The following is a 27820-nucleotide window of genomic DNA, read 5'->3' as shown; positions in this document are numbered from 1 at the left end:
ATACATAGCTTCACTTCAGTGCAGCTGAAAGACACATTTGCTGCACTGTGGTGTGGATTGGGGTGACACCAAAAGCTCTGCATGCGTTTACCAAAGGCCAGTTGGTTTCCTTCGGGGGGGGGGGGAGATCACACCGAAGGTAGATTTAATAGGCTGAAACGTGGCAGGCAGAGGCTAAGGGAAGCGGCGACACCGTGGACACAGTTATGGAAAGGGGAGGTGACTGTGAAAGATTCAGCTTTTAGTAAAGCCACCCTGACAGCAAGTTGCCACAGAGGTGCTTTCTAGCGCGCTTTCCCTAGCAGATCCAAGTCCTAGGTGGGCTCTCCCTGGGACGTGCTCCTCGTGAACGTTCAGCACCACCGCCGTGGACAGCTCCTTGTCCGCCGGGCTCACAGGCGAGCCCAAAGGCGTTACCTGGCCAGCGAATCACCGGCCGGGGTTCCGCAGGCTGGAGCCGAGGGGAGCAGGCCGAGCCCGGCTCTCCCTGCCATTGCTCCCGCGGGCACCGCTCCGCTGCCCAGTCCCCGGCCGTCCCAGGCGGGCTCCTTCGCCCGCAGCCATGGCGGAGCAGAGACAGGAGCGGAGGGAGCCCGACCTGCCCGCGTACTTCGCGGCCCTGGGCTCGGGCAGCCCCAAGCCCCGGCAGAAATTCGGGGGCATGTTCTGCAGCGTGGAAGGAGCCTTTGAAAACAAAACGCTGCACTTGGACGCGCTGGGCGGCGGCTGGAGAGGCGGCCAGACGCCGGAGCGAGGGGCGCTCCGCCAGCTCCCCGGCGACTCCCAAGGGCACAGCGAGAGCGGCGAGGGGCTGGGGAGCCGCAGCGCCCCCGCCCTCACCCCAGCCGGAGCGGAGCCTCCCCCGCCCGCCGCAGGGGCCGCAGGAGACGCGCCCGACGGCTACGCTCAGGTAACGGGGAAGCGGCTGCGCTCTGTGGGCCCAGGCAGCGGCCCGCGGGCGCGCACGTTGCGCGGGGAACCAGCACTTTGGTTTGGAAAACTTCATAGCCAGCGTCACCCCGCGGCGCTAGCAATTCAGCCAAGGGGGACGTCTGGAGGGGCACAGTGTGGGCCCCAAAGTCAATGGGAGCCTTACCATTGGCTTCGGCGTGGGCAGGGCAGGCTCCACTGGCCGGTACCAGCGGCTGGTCGGCACGTCCCAGCTCGAAGCCGCTGCCCAGCCTCGTCGGGGATGTTACGAGAAACGGGGATCCGGGCAAAGGCAGCAGCTGCCTTTCCGAGGCCACGCCAGGCTCGGGTGGCTCTGGGGTCTGCTGGGCTGCTCCATTTCATTTCCCTGAATCAATAGCAGCCGCAGCGGAGGAGCCGGTGCCAGGTGCAGCCTGATTATTTTTTCTCATTACAAACGGATTAATGGGTTTGTCAGGCGACCAGTTTCACTTTTAAGTGCAGCCCACATGTATTCCCACCCATGGCCCCTGGGCCCAGAAAACCAGCCCAGAGCTGAACTGCTGCATGTGGGGCAAGCAGGGGTACACACCTGGCTTTATACAGAGAGAGAGAGAGACAGACAGACAGACCAAATGAGTCATTTGCCTGCTGCCCAGTCACAAGAACATCAGTCTGGTCATACTCCTATTGGGGGCTGCCAATGGTCCATCCGGCCCTGTATCCTAACCTCCAGTAGTGGCCAGGCCAGATGCTTCAGAGGGAGTAAACAGAACAGGGCAATTTATGGAGTGCCCCATCCCCTGTTGTCCAAAGGCCAGGAGGCTTTCCAAGCCAAGGGGTCCATGTCTCTGCTGCACTGGAGACCAAGCCAGTTCCACTAGTCAGTGGGAGCACTGGGAAAGATGCCCTAAGAGTCTGGAAAGGAGTTGATGGCCGAGCTTGAGTGCTTCAATGGCAGCACGGTGAAGCCCTCCACCAGGCCCCTAACAGGGTAGAAGCTGAGGGTGCTGATGCGGACAAGCCCCGACTCCCTATGACTCCGATAGGGAATTGCTGGAAGGCGGCTTTGAAGAGGAAAGAAAGGCCTATTTGTGCTGACAAGTGATTTGTAGTAAATAACTGTAAAGACTAAACTTGGCTTACCCAGTGGACCCCCGCCTCTCCTTCCCCCCCCCCCACACAACGTGGGTACAGTCCTAGCCAGATGTCAGCGGAGTAAGTGAAATCAAGCGCTTTAGAAATCTGCAGAGCACAAATCTTCAGACTTAAGAACAAACTTTCCTGACCAAAGATTCACAGAAATATATGGAGCTGCAGGATGGAAACAATGAGCCACTGGCAAGGCTCTGTCTGACTCCCTAGCTCCTGGGGGGCCCCGCACAAACAGCGCAGCCATTGCTGCCCTTGGCGGGCGTGCTCTTTCTTGGCCGGCAGGCTGGTGGCGGGGTGGGGAAAGCCGGCTTTTGTTCGCGGTGCCAGGAGAGCAGGGAAGTGGCTGGTGCCTGGGGAAAGGCCCCGGCGGGCTGTCTGCATGGCTGCCTCTCGGGCGGCTGCTGTCGGGGGAAGCATGAGCCCGGAATGCTAATCAGGCAGCTGCTAAGCGAGGCTGCGGGGCTGCCAGAGCAGGGGGAGCCACCGAGCTCTCCAAGAACAACAGGCAGCCAGGGAGGAACAAACACAGACGCCACAAAAAGCCGCCCGCTCCGCCGAGGAGAGCCAGCCCCAGAGCCAGCAGGGACCCCCCGGCCCCCGCAGCGCCCCTGCTGAGGGTGGGTTCCTGCCCCTTGCGCTCGCTCGGAAAGGAGAGGCAGCTGCGGGGAGATGTCGTACCAAGGCAAGAAGAACATCCCCCGGATCACGGTGAGAGGGAGGCCAGGCAGCCCGGGGCCTGGCGGGGCGGCGGCTGGGGCTGCCCCCCTTTCCTTTTGGAAGGGCATTTCTCTGTGCCGAACCTCCGATCGGCTGTTTTATTCGCAGCAGCCCGGGCGCAGCGGGCAGCCATCGGCCGGGAGCTGCTGGGTTTGCTCCGGGCCGGGAGGGTGATGGGGCCACACTAACCGATCCAGCCCCCTGGCAGCGCTCAGAGGACAGGGGCAGGACAGGACAAACGTGCGGCACCCGGGCAGCGCGGGGAAGGAGACAGGACTCGGAAATACTGGCGGGGGCGGGGGGGGGGTATTTCAGGATCGTTTTAAGATTGGGGGCGGCAGGAGATGCCGGCGGAGCAGCTCTCTAGCGAGTCCTGTGATTGCGTCTTTGCCATGGCTGGGCTGCCTGCCCTGTAATCCGGGCTCTGTGTCTGGGCGGCGCGGGGAGGAGGGCTGGCCTGGCCGTATCAAATATTTCTCCGCTGCATTCCCCAAATCGCAGCGGAGACAATCGTGCCCCAGTAAAAGGTCCCTGGCAAGGAGCTCGGACAGTCAGCAAACACGTTAGGAAAACAATGCGCACGGTGAGGTTGCAGATACCTACCAAGTCCCAGAGAAGCCTGAGAATAGGGGCTTTTCCCGACTCCGGGAGGAAGAGGAGAACGTTTGTTGATCAGCAGCTTTGCAAATCATTCAGGCCATTGAATCTGCTTTATTTCTGCTAGGAAGCTGGCGCTCCCTTGTTTCCTAGCTCATTCCCTTTCAGGCCCTAATTTCTCATAAAGGGTTGATGGGCCCGAAGGACATAGCAGTTTGAATGTGCTTATATTGCCTTGTCCTTAGAGAGCAACATCTTTTCTCCCAGCCTACGAGTTCAGAAAATAAAAAAAATAACATGATTGACTAAGCATGGACTTTGATAACTTTGGATTTGCTTGTGCGCCTAAGATAAAGTGTCTATTCGAATGTCATGTATTTATTCCCTCAATTTAGGTTGCAGGGCCATATTTTTGTCTAGTTCTGCAACATTTTAGGGTGATTGGAAAAGAATAATTATTATTAATAATTAGTATTTTTGAAATATAGTTCTAAAGCATCATTTATAGATACATTATTCCTTAAGCAAGATGGGATGTGGGTTTTAGTTCTGAAATGAAATCAGACCTGGTAGAGCAAAACAGGAGGAAGTTGAAAGAGTATTCTTGGGGTTGGTCTTAGGCCTTTGTTACTACAAGCTTCCTATGAAAGCCCTTTGGAGAATTAACGTGGTCCTTTGTTGAACATAATCTGACTTGAACTCAGAGAGGTTTCTGCAGCATTATATTGTCAGGAAGAGGCCCTTGTACAACAATAGGCATCTGCTTTTCAGATCTTGTGTGCACCTGCTTATTATCTTTCACACACCAGGGCAGCCATGTTACCTAAGAGACTACAAATATTGCTTTTAAAAGAAAGGCAAACATACATATCTTTGAATCTGAAGGGTCTATTTTGCAGGACTGCCACATTATATTAACAGAAATAAAATTTTAAAAGTATGATTTTCTATATTTAATCAGGACTTAATGTTTACTGTCTTCTTTCCCCATCAGCCCTGATCCCCATAGTCTTCTTACTCCTGGTTCATAAACCCATATCCTCTGGTCCAGCCTGTAAACCCAAAATACTAAAAAGCGAGAATACTGTAGCTGTGGGATTTCATGCTCATTCGTTGCAGTGGGCCTCACTCCATCCTCCATCTCTCATCACCATTGTGTTGTGGAGGAATGTGCCACATTCAGGTCCCTATCACTGTTGTAATAGGAGCCTCCTTACCCTGATTGCCAGGACTTTTTTGGAGGAGAGGAGAAACCTTTGGGCAGTATGTTTTCTTCTTCTTTTTCTTGGCTGGTGGGTTCTAAAATGGAGCCGCACAAGGGGAGAGAGAAATAGCACTGAGTCCCCTTTAAAAGTGTTCATTGAGTAAGTGACATTGAGTAAGCCAGAGAGAATCAGCCTGCATATGTGACAGGTTGTAAGGGACTCAGAGAGTTCAGTAAAAGCCTGTTAAGAACATCTGGCATTTTGTGGTTGTTACAGAGTGGGTGTGCTTTCAGAGCAGGGAATATTGGCATATACAGTGGAGGAGGCCAACAGAGCTCCCCTGGGTCAATGAATGTGGTGGCTCTTTTTGGCTGGGAAGCAAGAAAAATAGTTGAAAAATAGACTAACGGCTGTGGAATATAAATGAAATATGTTTTGGAGTTTTCATAAACACAGCAAAATTGTTTAGTAGCTTTATTCATACCCCTTTGACCCAGACTGAAAAATCAAGGCTCAGAAGTGGTGTTCTGTGATTAATTTTATAATTGCACATTTCTCTGGTCTTGTAATCCACTCTCCTAGACTGTATTGTCACATGTTGTTACATCCAGCAATTATTTTTAAATGTGCATCAAAATACTTAGCAGTGGCCATTGTAGCCCTGGGAGTAAATTCTCTAGAGTCACTCTAGGGGTCACAGTTGGAGGAAAAATTGTAATAAACTATGCTGCAGTTTCACATTTTAAAATATGAGCCTGATCCTACATTTTCTTATGCATCTAAAATGCCCAGTGTGGAAAATGACAGCGATTAGTGAAGAATCCTTTGACTAATGTCAGAATCCTTTGGGATCTGTGAAGCCCGGGGCTGCAGGAAAATATGATTTTGAGAACCTGGAAATGTAACCGTTAATCTCCACTTTCTTATGTAACAGTGGGTGCCTAGTCCTTTTCCTTGCAAAGAGAACCTAGAAAATGTAAACTAATACAAATCAATTGCTAGAGTTGAAAATTTCTCATTGATTTCCAAAAGATCACAGCCACTCCATTAGCTCCCCTAAAGCTGACCTTTCAGATCTGTGACACTCATGCCCACTGATTCCTCAATTTCCGTGAGAACCTCAGACCAGTTGCCATGTGTAGAAGAGCAGTACCACTTTGGATGCCCCAAATATTGCTGGGCCTGCAGCAAGCTGCCTCCCAGCCAGCAGTCTGCAAATATGATGGCTCCTCAACTTAGCAGCCAAAGTAGCCACTGGCCACAATGAGACACCTCAATGTCATGAGAAGCAGCATGGTCTAGTGGGCTAACACAACACTGAAAGCAAGTAACACTTTCATTCTAATCCCAGTTCTGACACTGACTTCATCTGTGGCCTCAGTCAGCTACTTAAACTTTCTGCTTCAATTTCCCCATCAGTGAAATAGGGAGAGTAATAGTTACCTTCCTCAGAAAGAGGTTATGATAACTTATTGAATTGATGTTTTCAATTCATTTATATAAGTGCTAAAATTCACCCAAATGCACAGAAAATCTGCCAGTGACAGCATTTGGGGGAGGCCAAGCAACCCTACATCCATGGCTTTGGTGCACAACTGTCCCTTGCAAACACTTTTTAAAATGTTGGCACATATGCACAGACTGCAGCAAAAATAACTGGTCTCCACATCTGCAGAAGGAGGCTGGTAGTGACCCTTTGTCTCTTACTTATATAAAATGAGTCAGTTAAGTGTACATTTACGAAAAGGGTCGTCACATCAACCCTGTCCAAAACCAGCAGGATGGCCTTGTGCTTATTAGTGTGATCAAGTTGGGCAGGAGTTATTTATATTGGAGGGTGGAACAAAAAATGTTTTGCAGAGCTATTCAAAGCTGTGGATGTGCAATTAATGAAAAAATGAGTAATATGTAATGTGCACTGTAATATGTGAATGTTTTATTGTAACTTTGCCTTAATATTTTTTTTTTAAATCACTCCTTACATCTTCTGTGCGGCATACAGTTCTTTAGGCTTGTGCTGTGGAAAATATAGATTAAATCCCCTTTCTGGTTGATTTGAAGATGTTAAAACATGTTTTATTTGTATGTAAAATATATGTCATTTTAGTTTTAAATACTTCTTATACTTTTTATATGTGGAATACAGTCAAGCTTTGACATGAAATAGTTTGGGTGTATTTTTTAAACTAAATTGGACTAATAGACATGCAAAATATTTTGTCTCAGACTTTAACTGCAGCAGGCAATTATAGATTATTATGCATGAAGGCCTGTAATGAGTAAAACAACTTCTAAATAAAATAATCTTGGAAAACATATTTTTTTTCATTAGAGTGACCGGCTTCTAATCAAAGGAGGAAAGATCGTCAATGATGATCAATCATTTTATGCTGATATCTATGTGGAAGACAGTTTGATAAAGTAAGTTACTTAAGAAATATTTTGTATTAGAATTTACATACTTAACATTGTTGGTGCAATTTAATATGAATAATCATTTCCAGAGACCCCTTTAATTTTCTCAGAAATATGTTCAAAATATTCTTTTGGAAAAAAATCAATAGTTCATAGGGCATTGGAAGAAAAAGCTGAAAGGCATACTTCTTTTCTTGAGTTCTAGCTGTGTTCTTGAAGGCAACAAGTAAAATGATCTTTCTTACTTCTTTAGTAGCTACTATCAAATTTGAGGTCACTGTTAGTACTAGTTGGGGTGTCGTCTAGGACTACATGAATGAAGAGAGCTGTGGGTCACATTTGATGCCCTGAAATGGGCTGGCCTGTGGGGCTGGTATTGGTGCTCTGCACTGCCATCCAGGAGAGACAGATCTGATCAATCCCATCCTAGAGTTAAGAAAGTTTTGGAGGAAGTGTTTTGCTAGTGGAGATGAGAGACTGGCTCACAATTCTCAAAAGCAACAGCTATGGGTCTGAATGAAATTTCATCCAATCTTCTGTTTCCAAAAGGATGGTGACTGTGATATGAGGCCTCACAAGAGAATGCGCATCTAAGTCAGGAGAAAATGAGAGAAACTTAGAGCTCCCTTAGAGTTCTGAAGACACCAACTATCCCCCATTTCTCAAAAGAGAGCATAACTGATGTGCATTGGCAGCACAGTGTGGGAAAGCTTACAGAAACGGACATGAGCACACACACATACTCACTTTTAACAACAGGAAGTTAATACATTTTTGTCTAAACGTTATTTGCAGCTAGTAGAACTTCTTAATACTGTTTTTAGGCAAATTGGAGAAAACCTGATAGTTCCTGGTGGCGTCAAAACTGTTGATGCCTATGGCCAGTTAGTTATGCCAGGAGGAATAGATGTCCACACTAGACTACAAATGCCTGTGATGGGAATGACCTCTGCTGATGACTTCTATCAAGGCACAAAAGCAGCCCTAGCAGGAGGAACCACCATGTTACGTAAGTAGCATCATTGCAATGACTCTAAGAAGTATATCTTTCAAATAGCAAATGAGGTGTCCCACCATCGAAAAGATTGCTCAGTGTCAGTTAACACAGGAGTGAGACTTTAGGTCTGACCAGGTTAGTTACAATTGTACTAAGTATTAAGTTCCCTTTAATAAACTCTGCTTTTGTTATATATTCCTTTTTAAAATATAAAGATTCTACTTATTATGAGGGCATTTCACCTTTATCATTGTAAGCTATATAAGGCACCTTTTTATTTGGGCCTTTTTAACTAGATGGTCACAGAAAATTTATATTTATATACCTTGCTTTTTGTAGGTGGAGAAAGAAAAGTGACTTGGTTACGAAATCAAATATTGCACTAGTTTCCAGCTCTGGGGTTGAGAGAGCAAATACTTTTGAGGTTCAAAGTAAAAATTATTTTGATTTACTCAATCTGATCCCAAGTAGACCTTACAAAACCACCACGCAGTTCAGTCCAGTGTTTACTGACTGGAGGCACAGAACTGAACTATAAATGGTCTCACGGGTTAATACTGAGGAATATAGGTAGGTATAGTGGGAAATACAGTACCTATGCATGACTGCGATTGCTAAAGTCAAAGGAAGCTGTGCCCAAATATCTAAGACAGAATTGGCCCCTGGCATGTATATGATAGCACACACCTGTCTCACATCACCATATTATCTAGACACAAGGAGACAAATTCAGGTTGTATTGTTAGCCACAACTTGGAATTGACTTGTTTTGCTGGTTATTGTCTCTGTCTTAATGGTAGTTAAACACAGTTTGGAAGCTTTCATATTCCTCATTTTTAATTATAGAATAATTTGCATTAAAATTTTTCCTTCCTACCATAGAAAACTGTTAGGCAAATGCAGATTTATGGGCATTATAATAATGTCCCTGTGTTATCCCATCATATAAAGGCTGCTGACACATTTTTTCAGTTGACCATGTATTCCCTGACTCTGGAATGAATCTGGTTGCTGCATATGACCAATGGAGAGAGTGTGCTGATAGCAAAGCCTGTTGTGATTATTCACTACATATTGACATCACACGCTGGCATGAGAGCATAAAAGAGGAACTGGAAGCTCTAGTGAAAGACAAAGGTAAGGACAAAAAACCAGTATTCTATTAACCTAGTTACCATCAAGAGTGAAAGTTAACACAAGAAAAAAGGTCAGCTAGTTTTTAGGGAAATATGTATCCCTCTAACATCAAGAAACCTCCTTTGGTAGTACAACTTTACAAAAGTAAAATTATTGGGCCTAGTTCTGAAGTCCTTACACTGGCAGGACTCCCATTGACTATATTGGAGATTTATCTGTGTAAGGAATTTCAGGATTGGGCCCATAGGGCCAAATTGTGTAATATTACTTTGCTTTTGTAATAAAGTGGATATCAAGGGGTTAACCGGGTTACTCAGAGTATTATGAGTAATTCTTTGCCTCTTGTTTAGTTAGTGGGCGCTTCCCCATTCCCCAGCCACTCTGTAATATAGTGGAATAAAGCAGCACATTCCCAGCCTGCAGTACTGAAAGTAGAGTGTATATCTTGTGCACTGACAGTCTCTTCACAAAAACTTGTACTTGTACCTGTAGTTCCTGTATATAAGAACCCGTGGATATTGACCTAGTGGACATTGTCTACTGAAGAACTCACCCACCACAGGATTAGTGCATTTCACTAATATGTCGCATTAATCACATATTTGGGGCTGTGTTTTGCGCTCAGACGTGCTACACAAATCTAATTGGCTTCAATGGCAATTGCAGTTGTACATTCAGGGACAGAATTTGTCAGTTAATACAGAAATTATTAATGAATCTTCCATTAAAATTCTCAGTGGTAGTTAAGGAAGCAGGTGTTCAAAGCTGAAACCAGACATTTTTCATACTTACCCATATATAGTAATGAAATGGAGAGAATTTCATAGTGTGATTATAAGTTAAAAACTCTTGTGGTTTTTATCTACATAAAAACAGTGTAAAGCAATACAATAGAAATTAACTTGCTAGGCCTGAACACTAAATGAATCAGAGTACACATTAGATAGAAATGAGTTATGCATTTTGTGCAATGTAGTATATGTAAGTGTTGTATATGGAGTTCTATAACTAAAGGAAATTGTTTTGCATGTAGTGCTTTTGGCTTCAATTTGTACTTTTAGCTGTAATAAAATGATTCAAATATAGCATCTAGAAATGAGCGAGCATTAGAGCTTAGAATTCAAACCTGTTTGTGGAAAGGGTTAAGATTCAGATCCATGAATCTGAACTCACCTATATGGTTTTGGTTCCAAGTTGGATCTAAAACTAGAAATGGCTCTGGTTTAAATGCATCTAAAAACTAATGACGGTACAACATCTTTCATGAACTACAACATTTGGGGCCCAAATCTCATAAGAACAGTTACAAGTTTTCATGCCCTTTAGTCAAAATCTGAACCCTAGCCTTGATTCAATCTCAGTCCTCATCACAAGTCTAAAAACCTTATCTAGATCTGAACACCACCTTTTCCATCCCTCTCTAGTAGACATTGAGTGATTTGGTTTCAGCTGTGACAATAAATATACATGTAATTTATTTTTTTTAAGGTGTGAACTCCTTTCTAGTTTTCATGGCTTATAAAGACAAGCTCCAGTGCACTGATGCCCAGGTAACACAGAATAACTGAAATGCAATAAAAGTAATCAACTACACTTTGTATAAACTGTGACCTATCTGACTCTAGGAAATTCTTTCCTTCCTTTCTGACAGATGTATGAAATATTCAGCATTATTCGCGACCTGGGTGCCATTGCCCAAGTGCATGCTGAAAATGGAGACATCATTGACGAGGTATAGTAAATGTATCCATTTAAATTAAAAACTAGTCACAATATTAATATAAGCCAAAATGCTGCCCTGAAATGAAGTGGCTGCACAACGGGCAGTACGGGGCAGAGCAGTGCCAGACACACTTCCAGCATTTGAGTCATCCTGCCAGCTCAGAAACAGGTGGCACAAAGCTGGCCAGGAGGCATACATTGCTGGGAGCCCTTGGCTACTTCTGTGAAAAGAATCAGCATATGCTCCACTAGTGCATGCTGCCAGTCACAGTATCACACAGGTCAAACTCCAATTGAAATTATTGGCAAAACTTTCATTGACTTCAGTGGCTGAGTTAAGGAAACATGAGAGCCCTGGAGATGAACTTCAAGGATATCTGCAGAAGGGACTATGGATGGTACAGAAATAAAAATTCGATAAATTTGCCTGTAGAGCAAACCTTCTTGGGTCTGCAGTGTAGTAGCCAAAGCAGAAGCTCGTTTCTCTCCTCAGTACTCCATGCAGTGTTAGGTTGGTATTCTGCCCTGTTAAGGCATGTTGCAAGTAGAGAGAGGGTGCTCTCTACATCTTCTTCCCTGCCTAGTCCACCCACCCACACAACAAAGCAGGATTTGGCCTTTAGGATAAGCTGATTACCTGAGCTTTGGAGGGAGTGGACTGGCAGCAAAGCCTGTTGTGACATCATATATTGGCAGAAGAGCTTGGAAGGAGACCTGGAGTCCTTATTAAAAGCAGAGGCATCATGCTGACTGTTTGCGTCCAGTTGGTTATCATCACAGGTACATTTATAACAGCTGTCTGCAGATTTTAGGGCTTCTTACTTCTCTAAATTGTGCCCGCTTTTGGAGATGTCTTATTCTCATTTTGTTTAAAAATCGGAGGCTCTAGCCCTGAACATTCAACAGATTTGAGGCTTTCACAGTAGTGTACATTTCAGATGGATACATAGTTCCAAATGTAGGGTCAAATAGCAACAAGGGAGTATTTTGCATTCAAAATTTGTATTGATTCATTCTACCTATCTCTAGTCTAGCCTAGAAAAATGTGAAATAAATGTTTGGAATATACAATGCAGAATATAAGTAAACTTGTCATTTATTCTGAATAAGAATCAGGTAACTGAATGGGTAGTATTATATAAGAGAGGACTTTATAATTAAATGCCATTTCTCAACACTTCAAGTGGCCTTTTTGTATCAAACAGGCCTGAACTTAATACCAGTTTTCCCCACTAGGATTTTTCATTCTCCCTAGCTGGCTGTTAAACATAATGTGATCCCAAGCAGTTCAATATCTTCAAAAGTATCTATTTAAGCTGCAGCATGATAACATTAGAGCCGTTGAGGTGAACTTCCAGGATATTTGCAAAGGGAACATGGATGGTGCAGAAATAAAAAATCCATAAATTTGGCAGCAGATTGTTCACAGAGGGCAGCAGAAAATTACAGAATCTACCCCTCCATTGACGATGGGTAGGAGTCAGCACTGCACAAAATGTGGACAATGCTAGATAAGAAGGGGTGTGGCCAGGACAGCCAAGGAATGTGCTGATTCAGCATATCCCCTGAACAGCGTCTGCTGACAGGAATAATTAGCAATTATTAGCAATAACTGCAATTTAAAGCGGTCCTTCCCCAGCAAAAACCCTGAGAGAGGGCAAACAATGGAAATATCCTGGGTGGCTCCTCATATGATGCAGAGGGCCAAGGTGGCACAAGGAGGTGTAAAATATACATGGATATAACTATTTGATTAGTTGTGGAAAAATGGCATTTAACATGCACCTGCACTCTGCCGAGCAGTCCATCTTTGCTGGGAATGCCTCCAACATTCCATGCTGTGAGGAGCTTCAAACATCCACATTCCCTCCTACCCCTGAACAGCCTGTTAAAGAAACATTTCCTTCACCTTCCCCCTGCTCCCCGCAACATGGGGTTTTCTTCACAAACATTACAGTGGCTTGAGGGTCAGGATGGGCAATAGTCAGCCCTTCAGTAATGACAGGTTTAGGATCATATATCTTGCCCTCTTTCAGAGCTGCCAGGGCTGCTTTACCAATAGGTAAACTAGGCAGCTGCCTAGGGTAACAGATTTCTGGGCAGCTGCTTTTGGCAGCAGATTTGGCCTGGTTGCCCCCCATCATGACAAAGAGGCGGCTGGGCCAAATCTGACCCCCTAAGCCTATGAAGAGGTGAGCAGCACACTGAAGTTTTTCCGAGTGTGGCAGATTATCTTTAGTGGCCTCTGCAGAGCTGGCAAAGGGAGTTCTATATCATTGGTGGATAGTGAGATTCCCAGCTTACTGATGGAACACACAGCATTTGTTCTTAGCCCTAGAGATGTTTCTCCGGTGTTAGTTATAATTTTCTCTCTCTCTGAGGCTCATGCTTTGGCCTAATGCTAAGAGCAAGGAGCTGAACTCCCTCTACCTCTATTGGCTTCAGTAATAGTTGAGGGCAGCTGTGGATGTGCTCAGTACCTCATGGGATCAGGCCAGTGTTTAATTTGTGCCAGGGCTTTCCAGTGCCAAGCCCCAGCACCTCTAAGCTTGGCAGTTCATAGCCCTGGCACTTGGGCTTGCTGCATTAGTTATGAAAGTATAAAAATTGCTTGAGTCCCGGCAGCTAATTGCTTGAGCCCTGGCACCTCTTTAATTACAAATTAAGCACTGGATCAGGCAACAGAGAAAACTGGCTCCATACGTTGAAGGCTATGAAGAAATAATTCTAATAAAAGTAATAACATTCCCCTGAAAGTGTGTGTGGGCGGGGATACACAGAATGCTGGACAGTGCAATGTGGTATAAAGTCTTTTTCGATGCTCACTTGGGATGACCTGCATAAATCATTGCCACCAGGAATATGTATGGGACTTCACAAGCCCCTCAATCTGCACTTCTAAAAGGATAGGAATGCCTTGTGGGATGCAGCTACCCAGCCTTCAGCCTCCTGTTCCACAGTGAGTTTGAAGTGCCTGAATGATTAGCCCAGGAAAAACACATAGTTATCACTGCATATTGCTTAATTGTTTCTGAGCAAGTGAACACCACCAATATGTTGTCAAATCACTAGAGTGTAGTATGCTGAGTAGTATGACCAATCCCACTAAAATGTCTTGTTTATTATTGTCATAGCAGAGTCTAGTGCATCTTCCTAAGATGCTCTAATTGTCATGGATATAAATGCCATTCCAGGATATTATTTAGGAACTTCCATAACCCTCAAGTACTTCTAGACATGATGTTCCAGTCCCACATTATTTTAAATTGTTCCCATCACTTACTGTTCCTCTCATTTTTCTACATTCACTTAGGAGCAAAAGAGACTGTTGGAACTTGGAATTACTGGGCCAGAAGGGCATGTTCTTAGCCACCCAGAGGAGGTAATATCTTAAGTTCTTCAAATGGAAATGTTTAGAGCTTTAGAGAAGTCTCCACTCATGTTCATTCAACTAAAAGAGATGTGGTAAGATGTCGCCTGGTTGTGTTCTTGTTTCCCAAGGTTGAAGCAGAGGCAGTGTACCGTGCAATTACAATAGCAAAACAAGCCAACTGCCCACTGTATGTCACAAAAGTAATGAGCAAAGGTGCTGCAGATGTGATAGCTCAAGCAAAACGAAAAGGTAAAACACCACTTTACATTTACACACTAATTAAAACTATTTACTTGTCTGCAATGAAAGGGAGTTAAGAGTTCATAAGTAGCCAATTTCTGGTACATCTGAAAAGCACAAGACTTGATGTTAGCTTCAATTTTCAAAATGTACTGGAGTTTAATTGCACTGAAGTGAACTCAAAAGAGTTGAAGAGATTGGCTGAAGACTTTGCTACACAAGCCTCATTAGGTAGAGTTGGAAAAAAATGTCAAGAATTCATTTCCAACCTCTTGTCATGCTTTGAATGGAAAAAATGAAACTGGGAATGACTGAGAACTCAAACTGTTGACACACTGGGAGCTAATAGAAATATTCCTCCAAGGAAACAAGGTAACACAATACCTAGAATGTAGTAATTCGGACTGATCTTCAACTGGGGATCTCCATTGAAGCCAATGGAGCTGTGTTGATTTACACCAACGGGGGTGGGAATCTGGCCCACAGTGCATGGACGTGAGTGACAGAAGTGAGAGACAGAAATATGCAGTCATAAACATACAAAACTGAGTCTATCCTAGGTGTAAATCAACTGATTCAAATGGAGTTACATCAGGAGGGTGCATTTTTTCCACAGTTTTTGTGTAATTTTTGGTATCTCATTGAGAGGGATTTTTAGACACTTTCTCCTCCCTGTTACAAATAAGGAGCCATGTCCTGAAGTGTTTGTTCTGCTTTCTTTGGTCTTTCTCAGCAAAAAATAGTACCTAATAGACTCTAGGGTTTGGCCAAGGCTGTTTTTTGATTGGTACTTTGTACTTTTACAAGGAATACTATTCAATTTTGTAGCAATCTGATTGGCTGACAGAAATTCAGAAAACTGAAACACAGAGAAACTGGCTCAAACCATCTTTTATTCCTCATCTTTGTCTACACTGTGAGAAAAGAGAGTATACCATTGGGAATATGTTACATATTTTCAGATTATGTATTAGCATTATTATTCTTTAGGCACAGTTGTGTATGGAGAGCCAATTACAGCAAGTCTTGGCACTGATGGATCACACTACTGGAGTAAGAATTGGGCCAAAGCTGCAGCCTTTGTTACATCCCCTCCAGTTAGCCCTGACCCTACTACATCTGATTATCTCACTTCTCTGTTATCATGGTGAGTTGGCAAGGAGAATAAATTACAGTGGCATGCGGTACAAAACCCAGTCCCTGGGGTTATTATTATTCAACCACAGAGATGGGCCCAAAGAGCAGAGTGGAGTTTTGATCCAATCACCTTATAGTTCCACGCTGTCTGGATCTGGGGTTTTGGCTTAGGGTCTTCGCTAGTCATCACCAAAAAGCTCACTGAATAGAACCATTCAACAGCACTCCTTGTCAAGTAAAGTACTATTCAGTCTGAGTAGGGATGGAAAAATCAGGCCCCAAAGTAACACATGAAGACTGTGTAGGGCGAGACTATTGCCCTGTAGAAGGGCACCTATAGTAGTAAATATTCTGCCCTAATTAGTCTCCTGATGAGAATTATTTTGCATTCTCTGAGATTTCGCAAAATTCTTCTCTTTAGAGGTGTGACTGGACTCTAGGGAAGCAACCAGATTTGATTTGATTAATCTTTGCCCTGTGGAATAATGTCCACAAACAGATAATAAAATATGCATATAATTCAATCTAAATACAGCCTTGACATAAATCAGGAAGGGTGTTTCAGGGCTCCATAAGTAGATGTCTCCAGAGAGCCTCATTCCAGAGAACCACATCAGCTCTCTCCTTTCCTTCTCCCACCCCTATTAGCCTATCTCAAATTTGTTGAGTTATAATAGATTGTGGTATATAGAATCTGGTTTTGCCCTGGGTCAGGCCATAGCCAGGAATACCCCTGATATAAAAGGTCCTTTAGAATAATTTCTTGAAAGACTGTCAGGGCCAAAAGGATGGATCAAGAATCAAGACTGGGATGTTGATTTAAGGAGTGCAGTTCCTTGGGATTTAAGGTAACATTTTCAGAAGTATCTAGGCACTTAAATACAATGGACTTAAGAACTTAAATCACCTAGGCACCTTTGAAAATTTTACCCTAAGGATGAAATTCACCGCTGCACAGAGGGCTAAGCACAAGACCTATGAGCCATTTATGTCACACTTAATCCGCTACACAGGAGATAATTTCACTCTGAAAGAGTATATGGTTGCATAGAAAAGGCCCTTGAATTATTACACTGAACAATACAATCTGAGCAATCAATTTTGTCCATTAACTGCATTTTGGTTTGTTTTAACTCAGTGGGGATCTGCAGGTTGCAGGCAGTGCCCATTGTACATTTACCACCTCTCAGAAGGCAGTAGGAAAGGATAACTTTACCCTTATTCCAGAGGGAACAAATGGCATTGAAGAAAGAATGTCAATAATTTGGGAGAAGTGTGTGGTAAGTAACTAAATAAGTGTAAATATTTGCTGAATTATCAATGCAAGTGCATGCAAGTGGCATTTTTGTCAGATATGAGGATTTAGACAATAGCAAGATTTTCTTTAATGGAAGGGAAAGAGGTACATGATCATCTTACATTGCTAAATGCCTCATTGTATGACATTATGTAGGCTGCTACTTAAAAAAGCTTTGTTAATGAGAGAAAATGTAACATTTGAATACAAATATCTTGAAAGAGCTCCTTATTAGAAGAATATTCTATCCCATTCTGAACTGTGATCAGAAATAAAAGTCCATCCAGAAGATTTTTGTAAAGGCAAGAAATGGAGTTTCCATTTGTATTCTTTTCCAGTAGGCCTGGGCAAGCTATATGGAATTTGTTCATTTGTAATTTCTGCAACATTATAGCACCCTCAAAATAAGTTGTGAGTCTCTGTGTTGACCTCAGTAAGCTTTGGATCAGGTCCACAATGAATCTTGAGTGTAGTTTGTTATTAGAGAGACAAAGTGAGTGAGGTAATATCTTTTATTGGACCAACTTCTGTTGGGGAAAGACAAGCTTTCATGCTACACAGAGATCTTCTTCAGGTTTGTTATGTCAGCTGTGCTTTTTACAATGCACTAATTGTTTAGCCTATACTAACAATGTTCACCTTTGAAAATATTCATCATCATCTTCACTGGAGCCCTGTCTCTCTGTCTAGGTTTTTATACCTCACCCATCACTATACTATCTGAGCCCTTTCTTCTGGTACCTTCAGTTTCTTGTATCCTTCTCTGAGTAGCATGTTGAGGATCAATAACACTTAGAAAACTCCAGTTCCAATAAACATGATATTTTTCTATCTAAGACAAGAAATGATATAATCTGAAGACTGACTCACTTCAGTATCAACAAAGAAAGTTCTGGGTGTGAGCCCAGTACTTGCTGAGAGAAATGAGTCCTATAGATGAAAGTGCTGCCAGATGAATGAATAATGATACATAGTAGTTGTCACAGACCTCTCTGTAGCCTCACTTTACCATGTACACTTATTATTCAGTGTTGTGGGATGTAGTGTCTGTTTTGTTGAGCAGTATTCCTGTCATAGGAGTACCTACATAGTGACTATAAAATGGGAGCTGTAATCAGTTTTCAAACATGAGACCTTCTAACAATCTTTAATTACTAGTCCTGCAGGGACAGCCAATTTTTGAATTAAACGCGCGGCCAACGATTGTGTGATCTTTTTTATGTACAAATATCATAAATTCTAGATGAAATTGCAGATTCATTTCTGATAAGACTTCATTTTCTGGTAATAGTTTTCCTTTCTCAGTCTCCTTTCTTTCGGATTTCCAGGCCTCAGGGAAGATGGATGAGAATGATTTTGTAGCAGTGACCAGTACAAATGCAGCCAAAATCTTTAATTTTTATCCCAGGAAGGGACGAATTGCTGTAGGTTCTGATGCTGACCTAGTTATATGGAATCCCAAGTCTACAAAAATTGTCTCAGCAAAAACCCACCATCTGGTAAAATCATTTTGTGAGATTTAATTTCTTTTTTTTTATATAGGATTTTGCAACCAGGGAGTATTAGGGAAATAATGTATTCCCTTTAATCAGAGAGAAATTGAAACAGAGAGAATTTGGGTAAAAGATTAGTATTGTTGTTTATTAAATCTCAGTGGGAGAAGGGAAATAAATCTCTTTTGTTATTGGCATTTACTGTAATGGCACCAAAAATATGTAGAATAATGCTCTAGAATATGCAGTAGTAAAACAATACATGATGACCATTATTTTCTGTAAATGTGATAGTATTAGTATGTACTGTGTAGGCATAGAAAAAAATGTACAATCCTAACCTGAACATTTTCCTGTCCCAGCATTTCTCCTGAATTCCAGTGAATAACCTTGAATTGCTGAACATGTGGAATTTTAAAGGGCTTTAAAAGATGTAACAGAACTATTGAGATAAAAGTTTGTTTTAGTTAGCATATTACTGGGACTGTTGATATATTCCCTGAGGGTTGTATAAATAAAAGGGCTCTACTCTTTCAAATGTAAAACTAAAAAGAGGAAGCAAGATTGATTCCATTTCGGACAGCTATGTAGGGGCCATTCATACTGGAACAAACCCTGAGGTCCTTACTCTGTGTTTACTCAGCCCTTTCTCTGGTAAATTCCCACTTCACCAACTGGAACTTTAGGCTAACTTGTGGGGATGAATATCACCTACTTAGGAATGTGTCCTTACCCTTATCTCTGCAAATGATTCACCAGCTGAGAAACTACCCCCACTCTCAAAAGCCATTTGCCAAAGGGAATCTTTCAACAACATGAGTCTTATTGGAGAGCCAAACTCAGCTTTCCTACCCCTTCCCTAGTCCCAAACAGGCTTGTCACTCTCTCTTTGGTAATATTCCACTGGGGAAAGACTCAGTGTCTGTTCAAACTGTACCTTCTCTAGGGTTTCCCAGTTCATAGGTATCCTAAATTGAACTCCCACCTGGATCTTGAGAAGCATTTGAAGGGTTAGTGGTAAAACTACATGTAACATTAGTAAAATGTAGAGGGTAGAACTGATTTAAATTATTTTGTTGAAATATTTTTGACAAGATATGACTTTTTGAACAAAAAGAAATATTTTTCAGAAAATGAAATTTTCTTGTCTTTTGTTTGTACAGAAACTGATGTGTTTCAGTTAAAAATTGCTTTTCAGTTTGATTTTCAATAAAGAAAAAATTGCTTTTGCTCTTCAGAAACCAAAAATTATTACCTTTGTATCAAAAATTGTTTTTGAAAGCTGAAGAAGATTTATCATTTGGAGGCGCGGAGAATATTTTTAAAAAGAGAAAAAAAAACTCCATGGGAAGTTTTGAAAAATGAAATGTTTTCAAATTTCCCAAAAATATAACTGGAATTTTTCAACCAGTTCAGCTAGAGAACTTGCAGTTTCCTGACAAACATAGAAAAGATTCTGTCAGTCCAAGGCAAGTTTCATCAGAAGCCTGCTGGGGATCTAGGTTAAGCAATTGGAACTTATTCATACCTAAAATTGGGCTCTGGTTTGCTTCACAAGTAGCATAGTGTGTGGTTTAGGCTAGTACTAAATGTTCATGAATTTTGTTTGTCCATTCCAGTTTGCTTTAGCTCACCAAACTGATAGAGAACCTTATTTTTTCAAATCTAATCTAAAGGATTATTTAAGGAATGATTAATTATACATGAAGAAAGTATTACAAAAATTGGGTAGGCTGTGGGTTTATGGCTTTTTTGTTCTTAACCCTAAACTAACTCTGAATATCCTGGTTTGGATTTGTCAGAATGTGGAATACAATATATTTGAAGGAACAGAGTGCCGTGGTTCTCCTACTGTGGTTATAAGTCAAGGAAAAGTTGTGCTGGAAGATGGAAACCTCTTTGTCATTCAAGGGTCTGGTCGCTTCATTCCTAGAAAGACATTCCCTGATTTTGTTTATAAAAGAATAAAGGCAAGAAACAGGGTAAGGATAATTTTTATTTGCAAGAAAACAATCTCTGTTCTAATTTATCCCTGTTCTCATATTGCTATTAGTGTTGTGTTACAGAATCCCAGAGAAGGGAAAGGGAGCCCTTTACAGGAGCAAAAATATAATTAATGTTATCTGCTTTTAGGCCTTGAAAACGTGTAAAACTATCAAATCACTGCTCTTGTGCATTGCCTGGCTTATGCATAAACAATGTTACTGTACAAATGGCAATTCTTACACCGGATACCACTTATTAATTCACATTCATCTTAAAATAAAAGAAAACTATATTGAATTTTAATATGCAGTTCCATCAAATATGTTGTATTGGATGATAAGGTATGTATTGGACAAATAGAAAGTCTTCAAGGAGATTCAAGGATAAACTAATCTACTACTAATTACAGGAGAGTAGACAGGAAAAGTACAAAGATGTAAGATACATTATGTATCTAATTGCATGGTCCTTCTAAATTCAGTTTGAAAGGTAAAAGATTTTAAAATAATGTATTTCATCTGAATGACATGATACATTATAATGAAATGATGGCAACATTTTTACAATTTAATTGTAGATATTTCTCATTAGAGATGTCCCGGGCTGAGTGGGTCTCTGATATTTTTATTTCAAATAGCCAATATAGGAAACCACACTTTGTGATATATCCCATAACGAAATTAAGTTCTTCTCACAAGTCTTTTCAGCCATTGTTGGCAAATGCTTATTGCCTCCAATTGTGCAAATTGGTCATTAGTATGTTCTGGACAAATACTTTAAATCTGTTACATGCATGTTATTGTAGCAAGTATGTGCTCATCCAAGAATGTTTAGATTGGAGAAAATTCTAAACAATGTCAAAGTCAACGGGGATTGCAGGGGAACAGGGAGTTCCTCATACCTCTCCTGATTTGACTTACTCTTTAGGTTGCCCATTTGTGCCCTGGATTGCTAGTACACAGAGTTGCTCCCTTCCTGCTTGCCATATCCCCTGTGCTGGCAACTGGGAGAAGGGTAACATAGGAACTGATATGGCAATTCTGTCACAGGAATGATCTATTTCTGTATGTAAGTAAATAGTTAATAGATAAGGTGCCAATACAAGAAGCTCAGAAATATTTTCCTTAGTTCCTTCATTTTATAGGACCAATAAGGCTTATTCTACACCAGGGATCAGCAACTATTGGCATGCGGCCCATCAGGGAAATCCGCTGGTGGGCTGGGATGGTTTGTTTACCTGCAGTGTCCACAGGTTCGGCCGATCACAGCTCCCGCTGGCCACGGTTTGCCGTTCCAGGCCAATGGGGGCTGCGGGAAGCAGCGCGGGCCGAGGGATGTGCTGGCCGCCACTTGCTGCAGCTCCCATTGGCCTGGAATGGCGAACTGCAGCCAGTGGGAGCTGTGATCTCTGAGTCTGCGGACGCTGCAGGTAAACAAACCATCCCGGCCCTCCAGCGGATTTCCCTGATGGGCCACATGCCAAAGGTTGCCAATCCCTGTTCTACACTAGCTTCCTTTGGTGGCTTTTTATATCATTTCTTAGTTGCACCACGGCTCCATTTTTCCATGTGTTTTGTGGATGTTTTCATTATTTGATGTATGGAGGGCAAGTATCAGTAACCACTTCATTTCTCCCAAATACATCAATGCACATCGGCAACTACAGCAATAACCACATGACGTGATTTACTATAGCTTTTCTTTTCTCTGTGAATTCATTGCTGTAATAGAGGTACAACAGTGGAAGGCAGAACAAGTAAAAGAAACTGACAGAGCCTTTTAAAAACTATAAATTCTTTTCATGGCAGCTAGCCTTAGCTTTTAAAGTTGGTCATTTAAAACTAGAGTGGAAGCAATGATCTGTGCCATGACCATATTACCTGCCTTCTCACCCACCTGCAGTCCTTCCTAAGTTTCTGGTATGGCCATGAAAATGACACTTATCCTGTAATATGAAGAATTGCTCCTGTATGCTCTCCTACCTTCATTTTCCCCTCAGATCTCGCACCCTTCTTAACTTGCAGATAAGCGATTGCTAAGTCTGTTTGATCCCACTCGATGTGACAAAAGGCCTCCAGGCTATTTGCTACCAATCAAACTCCATCTATGTTATGTTTGAAAGTAAAAACATTGTGTCATTTTTCATCATCCAAGGAAGGCACTTTTCTAAATATACACTTTTGCTCACATGAAGCTGGAGTTCCTAGACTCTGAGTTAAGCATCAGATCAGGTGGTCGCTGATTGCTTGTGAAGTTAATTCATGTGGGCAGTCACGTTTGATATTATGGGCAGTTAGTCTGGTTGTCTGCATTACGTTTTTTGGTCCCTTGTCTAGCAATGGCTTTTTGGAGAGAGAAAAGGGTCCAAAATGGTGTTGGAAAATATTGCATTGGATATCAACTTTACACAGTTTTCAGTATTACAGAGATGAAGATCAGATGGCATGACAGGTTAGCAATGAAAGTCAAATGCTATTTTAAAATGCAGAATAGTTATTCTTTACAATTTATATCTGTCCTGACTTCTTTATGCTCAAACCTAACCCTTTTTCTATTTTCTAAATGCTCTGTTCTAGTTTTTTATCATAAAATGACTGGTACATTGTGTGGCTTGGGATGAGAAATGGCTATCCGCAGGTAATAATGTGAATGGAGTACTGGTATTGTAGCTATTTCTCTGCACTAACTTCAGATCTTTTTACCAGTCAAGAAGATGGATGGTTTAAAGTAGCACCTGATGCAATAGGACATTTTAATCATGCTGTGTCAAGTTCCGTTGAGTTGTGTCACATCAGAACTCACAACATACCAAAGGAAAAACAGAATGGAATGTGAGGTGGAAAAATGCCTTTTTTGTGTGTTCTCTGTAACAAAAAATAAAAATACAGTAAGTCTTTTGCCAATAAGCCAAAATTATGCGCTGCTCCTTCCTCATGTCCACTGCAAAGTGCCTGTCTAGCCCTGGAGAGGAAAATATTTATCTCAATGTTAGGAGGTGAAGAATATTGGTTTGAAGAATCAACTGGATTGCAAGCTATTCAGGGAAGGGCCAATAACTTTCTGTGGCAGTGTACAGAGCTCAGCATGCACTGAGGCATAGTAAAAAGAAAGACATTAACAGTATGAATAGTAATAAAATGAATGATAGAACCCTGAAGACACATTGAGGTTGATTCTGACACACTGGGCTTGACTGATTTTCCCTAAGGCCCCTTTACACAATTCTAGCAGTTAAAGTGGCCTGAAACTGGGTGTTATTGTAATTTAAGGTGAGAGCAGTGTAACAGGGCCTTAGTGTCCATGCTCACTGTTTCTAAGATATCCTGACAGCAAACACTTCCTATTTAATCTCTCTGTATTATACTTTGGGGGAGCCAGGATACCATATCATCACCAGGTGGCCAATTTAATGGAAAGGGACCTTTGTATGGGAGACTAACAAGGATGATGGAGCCCCAAACTGACCTGCCATTTTCTTTTTTATGCCGGCCAAAATCTATGTAACTTCCCTGTAAAATAATTTTCCAGAGCAAATGTTTAATGTTCTTTCTCCTCAAACAAATAACCTGAACCTATGTGCAACCCTACAATAATAAATCAGGATATGTATGATGGAGAGAAGAAAAATCAGTAAGGGAACAGATTTCAGCTTCAAGCTTCTCATCATTTCATTCAGAAACAGCTCACATGTTTATCCTCTATCTCACTACAGCTTGCTGAAATTCATGGTGTTCCCAGGGGGCTTTATGATGGGCCAGTTCATGATGTCATAGTGACTGCTAAAGCTGTAGCCCCCACTCCTACTTCAAGGATAGCTCCCTGCTCAGGCAAAATACCAACTCTTCCTGTCCGTAATCTGCATCAGTCAGGGTTCAGCTTGTCTGGTAAGTTTGCTAGGTGGGTACAGTAGCATTTGCAGGTAGAGATGAACATGGGTAGCTTAGACTGACTGAGAAGTGCAAATATTGTTTACAAACCATACCCCAGTCTTGCAGTGAGCTCCCTGCAGGCAGACCTGTGCACCCATGAGGAACCCTGCTGAAGTTAATGCAACTCCAAATGGATGCAGGGGTCCATTCAAATTGAGCTCAATGGCAGAGTCAGAGCTTATGTTATGTTACTCAAGTAGAAGAAAAAGATTGAGGTCTAGAATTGCATTAGTAATTTCTGCTAATGTAAAACACAAATTGTATTAACAACTAAGTTTATGTGATGATTGCCTTGCAGCTTTTGAGAAATCACTTTTCCTGCTACAGTACAATTTGCAGAGCTATTGCTTACATACAAAAGCAACACAAAATTCTTCCAGACGGTTGAAAGCTATCCATGCAAATACATTAAAGTATGTAGGTCACAAGATACCAAAGAGGAAGCATGTCAAGTCTGAATTTAAAAATGAGGTGGCCAATGGATATGAAACAGAGAAGACAAAGGAGCCAAGGACAGACATCAGACTGATGAGGTCTGACAACAGAGGTTGAAATCTTGGCCCCATTGAAATTGATGGCAAAATTCCTGTTAACTTCACTGGGGTCAGGAATTCAGCCTGAGTTGTGTCCTTTTCCGATTCCATAAAAGAAGTGGTTGGATATGTAGGAAACCTATGAGAGGAAAATAGATGGCTGAGATGCAAACAAACAAAGAAAAGGTATCAAGTAATATTATATGGTTAAAGCACAAAGGTCAAGGCAGATGGGGAGAGAGAGAGAGAGAAGGCATCATAGTTACAGAAGAGAAAATTACTAAACACATATACAGCAATTGACAAATTCAGCACTGTGGCTAGAGTGGAGGCAAGATGACAAATGTTCGTGTACAGTAGCTTGTTTTAGGGGAGGTCATTGGCTAGATGAAAAGATAGTCTCTCAAGATTTTATTTAAAAAAGGAAGAATCACAACTAAACTAGTAGCTAGTAGGGGAAGTTGATATAAGGAGGAATGGTCACCCAGATCTTATAATGAATGCTCAGAGCAGCAGTGCTTCAGCCAATGGCTTGGAGACTGTCACATCTCTATAAAGGCATAATACACTCACATAGAAGATTTACTGCTTGTGAGTTTCCTGAATTGAAGATGCAAACCAGTTGTTATGACAGCCATCCCTTTTTTTCCCTTTCATTAGGAAAGGGAAGAGTACTGCATATCTAGCTGTACAATGGTAGGTTTAAATTTATTTCAAGTTCATTTTGATATAAATCCTGGTGTAAATAAAGTTGAAATTTGACTTCTACATACAAAAAATCATACTGTGAAAGATAGTTTCTGCTATTTTATCCACAGTGATGCAATTTTGAGTTTTATTTGAATCATGGGAGTACAACACACAATTTCTTAAGTTATTTGGCATATATGAACATCATGCATGCGCTGCTCAACTTAGTGTCACACTGTACTTGGTGCATGAACATGTGTGCCATAACTCAGAAGAATTTTGAAAGCAAATGCCACATTATACAGTGACAGATAAAACTCTGCACTTAATTGACTAAGATCATATGGATCCTTGACAGCTTTACATGAAATGAAGTCCCAAAATGTTATTATCTGGAAACTATTTATTCATGGAGAAACAAATCATTACAAAGAATTTCTAGAATCAGTATGCAAAGGATCTTTCCAGGAAACCAGTTAGAATTTTCCAGTTCCTTCCAATCAGAATACACTCTTTCATTGCATTTGACAGCATTTCCTATAATTAACCCTTTTAATTTATTCTCATTATGAATCGTAGCATGTTTAGTTTCCCCACTACTAAGCTTGAAATATGCTTTGGTTAGATCTCAATCTGAGCGTGAAAACATAATAATGTTATTTAATCTTCAAATTATCAGTATAGTTCATAGCTTCAGTGCTGATTACGAGGGTTGCTAAAATTCAAAAGCATTTTAACTACAAATTACAAGATTCTACAGATTCTACAGTTCATTGGTCATGTCACTGCTACATACCTTATATATAAAGTCCCAAAGTGTAAAAAGTGTAGGTATTTATTTTTGTTTGAATTTTATTGTTCAGTTTCCAAATCAATATGCATTAAGGACAAATAAATTGCTATTGATTACTCATGTACATATACCGTATATTGTTATGAACAAAAACATTTCATTTAATAATTCCTATATTTAAATCAATGGGGTCCTCACTTGTTTGTAGCCCTTCAATTTCTATGCTTTCTCTTCTAGGATCTCAAACAGATGACCATATTGCAAGACGCCCTGCTCAAAAAATCATCGCACCCCCTGGTGGACGTTCCAATATTACATCTTTGTCATAATGATTCCAAATGTGATGTATTGTATTCCCTGCCAATCAGTCTTGGTTTCCACTGGAGCAGGTGATCTGGGGAACTGCATTTTTCAAATCTGTTTCGCATTTACAGAAAATGTATCTTAAAAGACTGCCTTGTTTACACTCACCCAGAATACCTTGTTTTATGAGCTGTAAGCAACAGAAGTGTAGCTCTAAGTAGCAACCTTACCAATTAATTATATGGCCATAATGTACACTGCCAGGGCAAGGGGCTTGGGTGGAGTGGACACCATAGAAATATAAAATTGATCTGCCATCAAGCTCAGGATGAAATTAACCATGCGTCAGTTTGCCCACCCCCGATTCTTCTCTGAGTGGAAAATAGGCTAAAAATGCCCAAGATAATAGAACTCCCATCATTTTAAATACGTTTCTCTCTCAAATAGATATTCAGCAGATCTTTAACACGTGCATGTAAACAATAAGAAGTTCATTTAAAAATGTGTTCAGCCATGCTGCTAGCTGTCTTGTAATCAGGACAAAGCTGAAGACATGTTTTGTGTTTAATAGGTTCTTTGTTTCCTTTCCAATAACAACTACTGCCCTTTGTATTCTAAGGAATTTTAACTGGTAAACACTCAACTCTGTATGTTTTTAATACAGTTAGTTATATATATTGTGGTTGAAATGATCAGTAATCATATATTTATACACTCTCATTGCGCAGGCCTTGAACATGCCTTGGGAATCATTGTCACTCTGTACCAATGTGACAGCATGACTATAAGAAATCGAAGTGTGGTCTGAATGTTCATGGAGTTAGTTGTCATAGTGTCGATATAGGCATACTAATGCATTGAGTTTTTTGGGTTTTTTAATTGTTGTATTTCTGGAACACAGAGATGACAGTGAAAGTTCCAGTGTATTTTAGTCTTTTTGTTAGACTCGTTTTTTAAAGATTATTTATACAATTTTCCAAGTAGCAAGCGGAGGCACATTGAAGGCCAGTTGCATCTGATGGACTCTTTTATAAATCTTAATACAACAGGTTTATTATATTTAAAGCTATGTACAGTAAAGGTGATCTTATATGCAGTATCATTCCATAAAACTAAGCATGTAATGTCAACAAAATCACTATTTTGTTTTTTGTTCATTGCTTTCAATAAAGTTTGTTGGAAATCACCAAAA

The 27820-nt window shown here is 41.5% G+C and overlaps 1 protein-coding gene across 3 annotated transcripts; it reads left to right on the top strand.

Annotated features, from left to right (window-relative positions):
* The first annotated feature begins 547 nt into the window (after positions 1 to 547).
* On the top strand, positions 548 to 27820 carry DPYSL4 (dihydropyrimidinase like 4). Of its 3 annotated transcripts, XM_043518979.1 has the most exons (15): positions 548 to 910; positions 6916 to 7004; positions 7823 to 8007; positions 8968 to 9132; positions 10621 to 10682; positions 10784 to 10864; positions 14168 to 14236; positions 14356 to 14476; positions 15458 to 15614; positions 16743 to 16884; positions 18230 to 18400; positions 20197 to 20376; positions 24093 to 24264; positions 25503 to 25538; positions 26563 to 27820. In XM_043518979.1, exons 1-14 carry the CDS (start codon positions 563 to 565, stop codon positions 25526 to 25528), a joined length of 1968 nt encoding a protein of 655 aa, XP_043374914.1. In that variant the 5' UTR covers positions 548 to 562; the 3' UTR covers positions 25529 to 25538; positions 26563 to 27820. The 3 variants fall into 3 exon arrangements, with proteins under 3 accessions (XP_043374914.1, XP_038266929.1, XP_038266930.1); XM_038411001.2 differs by lacking the exon at positions 25503 to 25538; XM_038411002.2 differs by lacking the exons at positions 548 to 910; positions 25503 to 25538 and adding an exon at positions 2297 to 2772.

Source organism: Dermochelys coriacea, chromosome 7 (genome assembly GCF_009764565.3).
Source record: "Dermochelys coriacea isolate rDerCor1 chromosome 7, rDerCor1.pri.v4, whole genome shotgun sequence".
Taxonomy (NCBI): Eukaryota; Metazoa; Chordata; order Testudines; family Dermochelyidae; genus Dermochelys; species Dermochelys coriacea.
The sequence above is the reverse complement of the archived record's forward strand: the minus strand, read 5'-3'. Positions and strand labels throughout refer to the sequence as shown.

Bases quoted from the DNA above. Each gene is read 5' to 3' on its own strand.
- DPYSL4 (XM_038411001.2), top strand. From the start codon at position 563: ATGGCGGAGCAGAGACAGGAGCGGAGGGAGCCCGACCTGCCCGCGTAC. The intron at 10,683-10,783 runs GTAACACAGAAT...CCTTTCTGACAG, and splicing joins TCCAGTGCACTGATGCCCAG to ATGTATGAAATATTCAGCAT. The intron at 14,477-15,457 runs GTAAAACACCAC...ATTATTCTTTAG, and splicing joins AGCTCAAGCAAAACGAAAAG to GCACAGTTGTGTATGGAGAG.